The sequence below is a fragment of the Brachypodium distachyon genome, chromosome 3 (assembly GCF_000005505.3).
Source record: "Brachypodium distachyon strain Bd21 chromosome 3, Brachypodium_distachyon_v3.0, whole genome shotgun sequence".
NCBI lineage: Eukaryota > Viridiplantae > Streptophyta > Magnoliopsida > Poales > Poaceae > Brachypodium > Brachypodium distachyon.
The window spans coordinates 46,066,680-46,079,624 of record NC_016133.3 but is presented as its reverse complement, the minus strand read 5'-3'; the positions used below and the strand labels follow the sequence as shown (position 1 = coordinate 46,079,624).

General features: G+C 46.4%; 1 protein-coding gene across 1 annotated transcript; it reads left to right on the top strand.

Moving 5' to 3' along the window:
- The first annotated feature begins 932 nt into the window (after positions 1-932).
- On the top strand, positions 933-3,516 carry LOC112271697. Its single transcript, XM_024461460.1, has 6 exons — positions 933-1,100; positions 2,124-2,226; positions 2,307-2,360; positions 2,435-2,526; positions 2,689-2,707; positions 2,800-3,516. Exons 1-6 carry the CDS (start codon positions 933-935, stop codon positions 3,399-3,401), a joined length of 1,038 nt encoding a protein of 345 aa, XP_024317228.1. The 3' UTR covers positions 3,402-3,516.
- Positions 3,517-12,945: the final 9,429 nt, after the last annotated feature.

Below are 12,945 nucleotides of genomic sequence, written 5' to 3'. Positions count from 1 at the left end.
AATTTTATGCGGAGATTCACGCTCCAGCGCAATGAGGACGGGCATTCGCCGGACAAGCGCTTCGAAAGCGATCGCTTGGGAGCTGACCCGGAAGACCCGGACTCAGAGGATCATATGCCAATTCCTCATGCCGGCCCCCGTCGTGCCGTAGGTAATAATTCCCGACCTCCTCTTATAGATATCAGAATACTTATCTCCAAAATACTCATGCCTGCATTGGTCCGGGAACAGATGACTTGGATGATCCTGCTACTGCTACGGTGTCGGCTCCTGCTGCTGCTACGGTGTCGGCCGGCGAGAAGGGCATTGCCGACACCGATCTTCCCAGGACCATGAAGCGAAGCCCATGGTCGTCGGGTAAGATTTACACCGTTTCGATCTCTAATGTCGGTATTTTCTTAATCGACATGAAGGTAACAATATTTCATTCCTGCAGGGAGGCTCTGATGGCTACACAGTCTCAGATCTACAGAGCGTCCGAGATCCCGGCAACCTCGTCCCCAAGTGCAGAGCCTTCTACCCAGGCCACGGGGGAAATCGAGACCGCCGCAGATCCGACATCTCCCATTCGGGATGTTGACCCTGGCATCGACGCTTCGAGCGTCGCTCAAGCCGGGACATCGGCGGCCGGGGCTGCTCCTTCGCCGGCAGCGCCTGACGTGCAGCCGCAGCCGTTGGCTGCGGATCCTCCTCATCAGCCGACAACACAACCCCAACAACCTCAAGCGACAGCAACGCCGCCGCTGCCACCGCCACCGCTGCCGCAATCGACACAGTTAGCGGCTGCGCGGGCTAAATGGACCAGGAGTTCAGCCATCCCGGCGGGACAACAGCCTCCGAGTTTTTCCGGCTCGCCATCCATCCGAGGTACTCAGGGAGTTCCTCTTAGGACAACAAGCGGGCACAGCTGGGTATCGCTTGGCCAGTATGTCATGGACTGGAACAGCGCCAACAGCTACGAGGTCAACTCCGGCACCATCCAGACAGCGCAACAGAATGCTCTGGTGGGGCCACCACCTGTGGCGGCAACTCCGGAGTCGGTGGCGGCCCAGATTTTCCAGGCGAGGGTCGCCCTGTTCGAGTCCAGCCGAGCTGCCGAGGTACAAAAATCCTTTGAAGTTTTTTATTCCATCTCTAGTATGTATACTCCTAGTCCCTGAGGTTTAGGGCGAGTAAAAATTATTCGGCCTGAAGCTTACTTCACAAAACTTCAAACGCTATTCCCCGAGATTCAGGCCGGGTTTAGAATAGTCGACCTGAAGGTTAGAAACTTCAAACACTATTCCCCAAGATTCAGGTCGAGTTTAGAATAGTCGGCCTGAAGCTTAGAAACTTCAAACACTATTCCCCGAGATTCAGGCTGGGTTTAGAATAGTCGGCTGAAGCTTAGAAACTTCAAACACTATTCCTCGATATTCAGGTCGAGTTTAGAATAGTCAGCCTGAAGGTTAGAAACTTCAAACACTATTCCCCGAGATTCAGGCCGGGTTTAGAATAGTCGGTTGAAGCTTAGAAACTTCAAACACTATTCTCCAAGATTCAGGTCGAGTTTAGAATAGTCGGCCTGAAGCTTAGAAACTTCAAACACTATTCCCCGAGATTCAGGTCGAGTTTAGAATAGTCGGCCTGAGGCTTAGAAACTTCAAACACTATTTCCCGAGATTCAGGTCGAGTTTGGAATAGTCGGCCTGAAGCTTAGAAACTTCAAACACTATTCTCCGAGATTCAGCTCGAGTTTAAAATAGTCGGCCTGAAGTTTAGAAACTTCAAACACTATTCCCCGAGATTCAGGTCGAGTTTAGAATAGTCGGCCTGAGGCTTAGAAACTTCAAACACTATTCCCCGTGATTCAGGTCGAGTTTGGAATAGTCGGCCTGAAGCTTAGAAACTTCAAACACTATTCCCCGAGATTCAGGTCGAGTTTAGAATAGTCGGCCTGAGGCTTAGAAACTTCAAACACTATTCCCCGAGATTCGGGTCGAGTTTAGAATAGTCGGCCTGAAGCTTAGAAACTTCAAACACTATTCCCCGAGATTTAGGTCGGGTTTAGAATAGTCGGCCTGAAGCTGACAATTGCCGGCTTGCCACTGCTATATAATTAACTGTGGATCACCTTCTTGCAGAGCTGTATGAACAAGCACAACGCAACCTTCAAAATTCTGCTCGCATCACACCGGAAGTTGGCAGCGAAGCACAAGGCTTTAGTGGCCGAACATCGGAACAAGAGTGAGTAGACTTCCACCGACATAAAAGCTATGTCGAGCTATCCATGTACTGTGAAAACTGACATATGCCTTCATACACAGCTAGGGATGATGTGCAAGTGTCGGAGTTTCTGAAGCGCGTCACAGAAGTGCAAGGTATGACCTTATTCCAAATGTCGGATTGTGTCCATTTCTGTCTTGAACTCTTGTAATTCATGTCTTCCAAATAGGGGAGAAGACTCGGCTAGTGGAACAGCACCGAGATGAGGTGGCCCGACTAAAAGTGCAACTCAAAGCGCAGGCCGAGGCGCACAAGACCGAGGTAGGTCAACTTACCTCGGCCCTCTCCGTGCAAGCTAACGAGAAGATCCGCCTGGAAGGCGAAGTGCAAAAATGCAAGGGTCTTCTCGCCAAAACCGAAGCCCGAGTCACCGCCGCTAAAGAGGAGAAGACCGAGAGTGCACATCTACTAGGCGCGTGCTAGATAGACGGGTTGCTAGCCAGTAAGTCGCCCTTACCCGAATCTTTTCCTTTGATCATCTCGCCGAGAGTAGTAATATGCCTGGATTTATTATGTCGTTTTTGTCTTTGGCAGAAATCTTCCCGCATTCCACCGAGGCTGCTCAGGCCGCCGTGCTTAAAGCTCGCGGGAAAAGGGATGCCTCCAAGGAACTGCCATCGGAGTACAATGTGGAGGACTACCTCATGAGCATCTGGACCCGTGTCAGGCCTCTGAAGGCCTTCGGGATTGATATGCTCAACGCCAGCATCTGCGCCTTCCGAGCTCTTTGGTCGGGAGAGGAAGCGCCCAGTGCCATCCCAGAGCTGGCCAAGCGTCTCCTAGAAGTAGAGGACCGGCTAAGCGACTGGCGGGAGTCGGCCGCTCGTGTCGGCGCCGACGAGGCACTGTCGTTCGTACTTTGTTGGTACGACGGCATTAACCTCGACGTGTTGCAGTCCATGCGCGTCGGCTCTCCCTTCCTCTCGGACCCGAAGCTGATCTCGAAGCGCCAAGAACGGGCCTACTCCTTCATCCAGTATGCCGAAGTGCACACTTTTGTGAAGGGTCCGAAATCGGACGCAGATGAAGAAGCGGCCGAGGAAGAGGAAGAGGAGATGGACAAAGAAATCGTGGCCGAGTCGCCTCCTGCCGCAACAGATGCTCCGAGTGCCGGCACCGATGATCCTGCTGCTTGAATTTATACCTAGTGATGTCGGCAAAAGCCATTTTAAAACTGTTAGATCCCCGGGATGCCGGGTGCAGATGTAAATACTTTGAAGTACTTTTAGTTGTGATGCACAATATTTTTAATTGGCTTATGCCTGCAGTTATCGAGTTTCCAACCGAGTCGCCGAGTTTATTTTTTCTGTTGGTGAAATTATATGACATCGGTTCTTTGTTTGCCTTGTCGGCGTTCGACGTATGAATCATGAAGTCACAGAATAGACCTTTCAAAAAAGCTTAAACTCAACAAACTCGCCTGGAAATGCCCGGTATAGGAAAGGAATGCTGGGTTAGGTCAAATAACACGCATCTTGGCTCGCTCGTTTATTTGTTTCCGCCATCGTTTTTCATGTGTTCAGTAATTTCGCACCCTTACTCTAGCTTGCCATGAAGCCAGTTTGCGGACAACAGCTAAGTCATAGAGGGAGTTTTTAGTACCAACACACTACTAAGCTGACATAAGATTACACAATCAAGCCATGCCGACATACAAATAGATAAATGTAATACAACACTCATATAGCATGGAAGTCCCCGAGCTCCTTTTAAGAACCCGGCGGATAATTCATTGTCTCAAAATATTCAACATAAGGAAAAAACGATACAAATACTCATCTCTTAAGTATAAAACGGACGAATCAAAGCTACATTCCATGGCCTCTTGGTTTCCTCGCCAGACCGATCCATCCTGTTCGCGTTGGGATCCTGCGGATCTATAAGATAGTAGGAATCATTGTGCAACACTTTGCTCACAATGAAGGGTCCTTCCATGGGGGCGACAATTTATGCATGCCGGTTGTGCGCTGCACAAGCCGGAGCACAAGATCTCTTTCCCGGAACACCCGCGGGTTTACCTTCCGGCTGTGATAATGCCTTAGGTGTTGTTGATAGATGGCCGACCGAGATAAAGCCAATTCCCGTGCTTCTTCGAGCAGGACGACATTATTTTCTCGGGCCTCTTTTACCTCGGCTTCCGTATGCATGGTCACTCGCAAAGAGTCATGTTCAATGTCGGCTGGTAAGGCAGTTTCCGCCCCGTATACGAGGAAAAATGGCGTATAGCCTGGAGTTGTCCTGAGACTCCATAGCACGGCTGGGAGCTCATCTAGCCAGCATCCTGGAGTGCGTTCCAGTGGCTCAATTATCTGAGGTTTAATGCCGGCTAAAATCATGCCGTTTGCTCTCTCAACTTGTCCGTTGGACTGAGGATGTGCCACTGAGGCGATATCTAGCCGGATTTTTTCTTTTCCGCACAAAATCGTGCAAAAGGCTCCTCTACGAAGTTTGTTCCATTATCCGTGATGATGCTGTGCGGGTAACCGTATCTTAAGATAATATCCTTCAAAATTGACACCGCGGTCTTGCCGTCACACTTCCGTATTGGCTTTACTTCAATCCATTTGGTGAACTTGTCAACCATGACCAAGATATGCGTCATGCCTCCTCGTGTCCGCTTGAAGGGTCTCACCATAGCCAAACACCAAACAGCAAACAGCCAAGTGATCAAGATGGTCTTGAGCTCAGATGCCGGCATATGAATCTTGTTGGCATACCTCTGGCAACCGTTGCATTTCCTGATCATGTCTTCCGCCTCTTGTAACGCACTCGGCCAGTAGAAACCGTGCCGGAATGCCTTGGCCACCAATGTTCTTGAGGACGCATGATGACCACCCTCCCCCTGGTGAATATCTCGGCATATTTCTTGTCCTTCTTCCGGCTCAACGCAGTGTTGCAATACGTTAGTGACACTTCTCTTGTATAGCTCGCCATTGATAATGGTGTATGCCTTTGCTCTTCTCTGAATTTGCCTTGCCGACACTTCCTCTTCCGGCAGATTCCCATCCTTGAGGTAGGACATTATTGGTTGCGCCCAAGCCGGCACAGGACGAGTCACAAAAACTGGTTCGTCGATCTCCATTGGTTCAACCGCCATTGCCTCAGCCAAATTAGGGCACTCAGTCCCTGGGTTACCGGAACCACTGCCACTGTCAATGTCCATTGGAGTGACGTCAGCTTCTGAGCTTGTCGGAATAAATATTGATTCCGACTCTGGTGACAACTTGATTGACGGCTTGCGTAGATGTTCCAATGCAACACTGGCCGGGATGGCCTGTCGCGTTGATCCGAGCTTCGACAGAGTGTCGGCTGCCTCGTTCTCCGCCCGCAATATATGGTGAAACTCGCACCCTTCAAAGTGGCCACTAAACTTATGCACATGAAAACGGTATAACGCCATATTGGCATCCAATGCATCCCAATTGCTCGAAGCTTGCTGGACCACCAAGTCGGAATCGCCAAAACACTGAATCCGGCGAACGCCAATCTCCTTCGCCATCTTCAGTCCATGAACAAGTGCCTCATACTCAGCGACGTTGTCGAACGCGGCAAAGTGAATTTGCAACACATATTTTAGCTGATCGCGCTTGGCGAAGTGAGGATTATGCCGGCACCAAGCCACTTTTCGTTTTAGAGCCGTCAAAATGCATCTTCCAATAGCTAGTTTCAGGTGGTGGTGGTTCATATTCCATCTCGGCCCAATCCACCAGGAAATCCGCCAGCGCGTGAGACTTCACAGCATCTCGTCTGTCATACTGCAATGTCTAGGGTGCTAGCTCAATAGCCCATTTAGCTATCCGGCCGCTTGCGTCTTTATTACTCATGATTTCTGAAATGGGTGCTTCACATATGACCCGGATCTGATGTGCATCAAAATAATGCTTCAGCTTCTTTGCCGCCATATAAACGCCATACGCCATCTTCTGGTAGTTAGTATAATTCTGTTTCGATGACGATAACACCTCACTCAGGTAGTATACCGGCCTCTATACCGACTTGCCGTCTTCATCTCTCTCCACCATTATGACGACGCTGACGACTCGGTTTGTTGCTGCTATATGTAACAACATCGGTTCTTGCGCATTGGCGAGGCTAATATCGGCGCCGTAGCAATCATCTTCTTTAGTTCTTGGAAGGCAACCTCTGCCTGTTGGGTCCACACAAACTTGTCGGTTTTCTTCATCAGCTGGTGTAAGAGCATTGCCCTTTCACCCAGCCGACTAACGAAACGACTTAACGATGCTAAGCATCCAGTGAATTTCTGCACACCTTTGAGACATTTTGGCAGTTTCATTCTCTCTATGGAGGCAATTTTCACATGATTTGTTTCTATACCCCGGCTCGACACCAGGAACCCGAGTAGCTTCCCTGCCGGCACACCGAATGTGCACTTGGCGGGTTTAGCTTCATTCGGAATCTCCTTAAATTCGCAAATGTTTCCCAGATATCATCCAGCAGTGTGACGCTTTCTCTGGTTTTTATGACGACATCGTTGACATATACCTGCACATTTTTGCCGAGTTGGTCATGCAATCATTTCTGCATGCACCTTTGATAAGTAGCCCCTGCATTTCTCAAACCAAACGGCATAGTGTGATAGCAATAAGCCCCGAACGGGGTTATAAAGGATGTTTTTATTTGATCGTTAGGGTTCAGCGGTATCTGGTGAAAACCAGAGTACACGTCTACAAAAGACAACAACTCACACCTGGCAGTGGAGTTGATCACTTGATCGATCCGAGGTAACGGAAAATGATCTTTAGGGCATGCCTTATTCAGACTAGTGTAGTCGATACACATGCGCCACACCTTGGCAGCAGTTGAGTCATCTTTCTTGTTCTTGACCATGACCGGGTTAGCCAACCAGTCTGGATGCAACACTTCCATGATAAAGCCGACAGCTAGAAGCCGGGATATCTTTTCTGATATGATCTTCCTTCTGTCATCGACGAAGCGTCGAAGGGGCTGCTTCACCGGTCTTGCGTCTGGCCTGACATGTAAGGAGTGCTCAGCCAACTCCCTCGGCACACCCGGCAAGTCTTGATTTGACCATGCGAAGATGTCCTGATTCTCACGGAGGAAGCTGCTGAGCTCGCCTTCCTATTTCTCATTCAGACCGGCACCAAAGATGACGGTGCGGTCTGAGAACTCACTGTCGACCGGGATCTTCTTCGTCTCCTTGGCTGCCTGAAAAGCCACACTTACATGAGGGTTGGTCATAGCCGGCAGACCAATCTGTGCCGACTGAGCCAATGCGACAACCTCTTGCAGCTTCTTTGTAACATCCCAAAATTTTCAAACTTTTACATGTGCATTGCATCCATAAGCATCATGCCACAATTGCATATCTGAATTCAAATTTAAATCTCAAAAAGGCTTTAAAAGATTTTATTTCAATTTAAACCCTAGGGCTTACACCCATTTGAACTTTGGATTTTCAAACTAATAGCGTTTATATAAAAAAAAAGGCGGGGGGGGGGGGGTTATTGCATATATAAGCTAACCCATAATTTTTTTGGATAATTATTTGGAGTTGAAAAAGTATTTTATTTTAAATAGTTATATGGCCCTAAAGGCATTTATATTGAAAATGTATTTTGTGTATTTTATTTTGAGGCGAAACTACTCCCAAAAGTTGTATCATGGTAAAACATGATTTTACAAATTTTCCGGAATTTATTTGGACCAATTTGGAGTTCAAAATCAAAAGATATCAAAGAAATAAGAAAAACAGAAAAAGAAAAGGTTAAAGAGAAAAAAAATAGAACGGACCGCCCCACAGGGCCGGCCCGGTAAGCCTTGAACCGGCCGAACCGCCGGCCGACCGCGCCCGAACCAGACCGGTCCGCGCATGAGCGCCCGCTGCCACTGACAGGTGGGGCCCACCTGTCAGGGCCTTCTTCTCCATTTGGAAACCGCCCACGCCGAGTCCGCGCCGGACTGCCCGCCGCCGCAATCCCCGCGCCTGCTAACTCCGGCCTTCCCGAAGTGCTCCGCCCGCGCCATTATAAAGCTCTCCCCCCCCTCTTCTTTTTCCCTCTTCTCGCCCCCGCTCGCACGCGCCCACGCCGCCCCGATTCTTCACCGAAGAGCTACGCCGCCGCCGCCGTTCTCGCGCCGTGCCCGACCTCGCCGGTGAGCCATCCCGCCCCGTTTCCGTGCGCTTCTTTTGACGCGCCCCGTTTCTTTTTTCGTGCACCGTCGCGCCGCCCCTGTCGTCGCCGAAGCTCGCCGAAGTCCGCCGCCCGCGCCGCCGCGCCCGTCTTCGTCCTAGGCGAGCACCCCGCCGTCCCCAAGCTCGCCGTGCCGCGCCGCCTCATCCCCGCACCTCCCCGCGCCGCCAGCTTCACCGAAGAAGCCACCCTCCCGTGCCCGTGCCGCCGTCTCCCTCGTCTCCGGCGACCGCCGCCGTCGTAGGTGAAACCCTAACCCGCCCCGACCGTCCGATCGTGATCCCACGGTCAAGATTAGATCCCCGTTTTATTTTTAAACGAACCGGTACGCACCAATGAGGAGCTGACACGTGGCACGGTAAAATAAAAATAAAAATCTAATTTTCAATCCCCGGAATAATTGATTGGCACTTTTGCAGAAAAGCCCCTGTAACTTCAAATGATCATATCTTTTAATCTGTTTGGCCAAATTTGATGATCCACACCTTTTTGGAATCCTTAGGAAATGTAGAATCTTTTGGCACTGTCACAATGTGGGATGCCACCCGGGATAATGAGAGACTAGACTAGTTTCCTGTTTAGTAGCTTCCAGTACAACCACATGGTATTATGGCCTCTGCCAGGATGGAAGTAAGAAATATGAACCTGGATCCGAGGTGACATCGGTATGTAGCGGTGTAGGTTGGAACGTGTCCTTCAGGTGGTCTGGGGGATTATGTTCTGAAAATTCCTGTAGTCGATGCCGTTGCTACTCTATCCTGAGGACAACAAGGGATTAACACGTCGACTTCTTGTGGATAAAGTGTACCACCTCTCGAGAGTGTCAAAGTAAGTACTTAGCCATGTCCCCGGTTACGGACAATTATGAGCAACTAGATATTGGGGCTGTAAGGAAGGTCTCACTCATTCCAATTTTCCTAATAAAATGAATGGATTGAACTGGGTAGGAGCATCGATGTTTCTACTCAATGTGCCCAGGTTAATAGGAGCATGGGTGTTTCTACCCCGTGTCCAATAGAATTGAAAACTATTTGTTTAAAAATGATAGGATTGAACTATGATGCTTTTATGCAAACAACCAAACCCCACATAGCCAAATTATGCATGTACTTGGTAGGTCCCTTTATAACTTTGGTGAACTTGCCAATACATTCAAATGTATTGACCACGTAATGGCTGTAATTAACAATGCAGGTGGATCCGACGATGAGTGAGGTTCGTCATTATGTTGTGGGTCATGTGCTTACATTCCAACATGCTCTCACCTTGGAGTAGTGTGGCCCTTTGTAACATCTCAGAATTTTCCAATTTTGGAATGTTAAATAAAATAATTATTTTAATTAAAATATTGGCTTTGGAATTAGTTTGGTTTTGAATTTCTGAAGGATTTGAAATTTTTAGGACTTATTTAAATTTTTCCACACCATGTTTGAATATTCAACAAAAGAGTGGATTAATATGACTATCCAAATTATACAACATGGTTGGGACATTTATGTAAGTTCAAAGTTATTCTATTTTGGACCCATATGCATCTTATGATTTCCACCGGATTATTCTTTTGCATCCAAATAAATCCTATGTCCTATTTGAATGATTTACTAACACACTAAGTTTCCAATTTGGATGCCATGACCATTGGAGAGCATCGTTGGAATATTTAAATCGATTAGAAATGTTCTCCAACATTTATCTAAATGATAAAGAGAGGGAATAATGTGACTTTCCCAAGTATATGGTTGGAAAATATATATAATGATTCACCTATGTTTCTCTCGATATTTGCTTTGGCGTGTTCATTTTGTTTTCGAGAGGAAACTATCAAATATTCGAGAAGAGGATAACGTGACAGCCTCGTGTGCAAATGTTATTCCAACATTTATTCCGTCGTTGAGAGTGGGATAACGTGACTTCCCAAATATATATATAGTTGGAAACATCTGCGATGGTTTACATGATTTGAGATTTTGTGTTATAAAGCTATTAGGGAATTTTATTGAACCGTATAATTATTATGAGATCTTCTTTGGAGTTCAACCCAATGGGGTATTTAGCTAAAGAAGGATTTTAGTGCAAAGTATGCCAACCCAATATGTTTATTGGAGTTTAAACTAATTTATGAAACAAAGGTTTCATAATAGATTTTAAAACCTATTTTATGTATTACTTATAAAGCTCTAATGACATTCATATAAGCAAAAGTATTTTTTACTTATTTTATTTTTGAAAGGATTCAAGTCCCAAAAGTTCACACTTTGGAGAATTTGAATTTACAAATTTTCTGGAGTTTATTTGGACTTATTTGGAGTTAGGAATCAAAAATTATTAATAAAAAAAAGAAATGGAAAAAAAAAGGAAAAAAAAAAGAGAATGGACCGACCCAACTGGGCCGGCCCATCTCCACCGAGCGCCCCAGCCAGCCACGAGCACGAGCTCGTGCTTCCTCCTCCTCTGCACTTAAGAAATCCTTTCTTTCCATATTTTCTTTCTTCAATTTCTTTCCTTTCCGCGCGTCTCTCTCCGAAAGGAAACCACCCTATCAATCGTCACCATCCCGGGAACCCATTCAGGAAATCAATTTGAAGTTTCCTCTCATAATCGCAGTTTCCAAAACAGGCGCCCCGAATGTCGGCCGTCAACATCCACGCCCGATCTCCCTCCTTGGCCACTATAAAAGGATTCCACGCGTGTCACTTTGAGCCTTTGCCTCTCCTCTTCCTTTCCCATGTAGAAAGTTTGGCCTAAAAACCTCTGTACAGCCGGCTACGTCGACGTCTTCCTCCGTCGGTCACCGTCACCATTGTTGCCGGTGAGATCACCCCGAACCTCCGTTCTTCGATTCCTTTGACCAGTAGACTCATGTGACCCTTACCTACCTTTGTGACAAGGTTTCGTGACCTCTTGATACCGTTGGCCGCGCCGTCTCCGAACCCATGCCAAAGCCGCGTCCGAATCTTTCTGTTGTAGTTAGAGCACGTCCACCTCTCTATACCAGACTAGATTTTATACCCCGTCTCCATGATCTTCAGTACGGCATCTTCGTTGGAAATTGCTATTCACAGTATGCTGTTTCTGGATGAGCCACCTTTCGAAATTCATATAAATTGTTCCGTTGATCCGTTTGGTTCCAAACCTTCTGTAGTTCATCAATTAGATCATGTTCTACGCATTAGTGTACATCTTGAACAACTTAGGATTCATCTACAGAGGTGCATCTTCAATCAAAAGTCGTATCTGTTAACACTGTCACATCAGTTAGCTATCTTCCGGAGCCTATATCTTGTGATCCATTACTTGAAATTAGATGATTCTTTCTTTCATGTCAAGATCAAATCCAAATCTAAATCCTAGACCTATTTTAACACCTTTCCAAGTTCATCCACACTAGTGCATCGTCGTTGCAAAACAGTACCTTCAGCAGTTTTCCACACTTGGCCAATTCTAAGCCTTTAGTTACAGAAACTTTGTTATAGATTAGCCTTTTTTGTAAGCCTGTATCTTTTGACTCACAACTCATATTTAGGTTAAACCAGTGTCTTTTCAAAGATTGTTAGATCTAGTTTAATTTATCCCATTGGTCCTCTGTCTTTTGAAGCCATCAGCACCAGTACATTTTCAGTAGAAGTTAGTATCTTTAATCTGTTAGAATCAGATTAGCCAGCTTTGCAAGCCAGTACCTATTTCTGTGTGGACCCTTTTGGGATGAGACTTTTTGGGTTAGCAACCGCAATCTTAATACTATACAGTAGTATACTTTTCATCCCATGTTATGCCATTTAGCACCATTTGCCAAACAGCCAAAATATCTAAGTTATAACAATTCCTATATACTTAAATTCCAGACTTAGCCACACTAGTCCATGCCCAACCAATCTCTAAATCTATTAACACTGTCTTAATGATTATCAATGTTCCAAAGCCCATATCTGTTGATCCCTAATTCTAAACTAATTCTTTCTTTCTGTGTTGACAAGAATAAACCCAACTCTTGATTCTGGACCACTTTGTGCATCTTTTTAAGTTCATCTACCATAGCCCATGACCCCTAGAAAATTGTATCTGTTAACAGCCAATGACTTCACCGTTCCAACTCCGCTTTTGTCCCAACCTTGTTCCTACCTCTTAAATCTATGCCTAGGATAGCCTAACAGTAGTTAGGTACTGTTTAATTTAAACTTCGTATATTGCTTTGGTTCTTTCTTTGGAGTTATGATTTGGAGTTCTCGAATAGTTATTTATTATTGCTTTTCGTTCTTCGCGATAGATTATACGGACTGCGGTAACTGTGAGTATCGAAAAGAAGAAGAATACAAAGACACTAATCAGGCAAGTTCACGTTGATCATTTACCCATTATTTTATTGTGCACTAGATTTTATTAGTTGCATTGTCAGGATTATTATTGTATCTATGCTAGCTATGATCTGTCCTAGTAGTATAGGATACCTTTGCCATGACTTCACCACCAATTGCCATCGTAGTAGTAAAATGCTATGCTATGATAATAT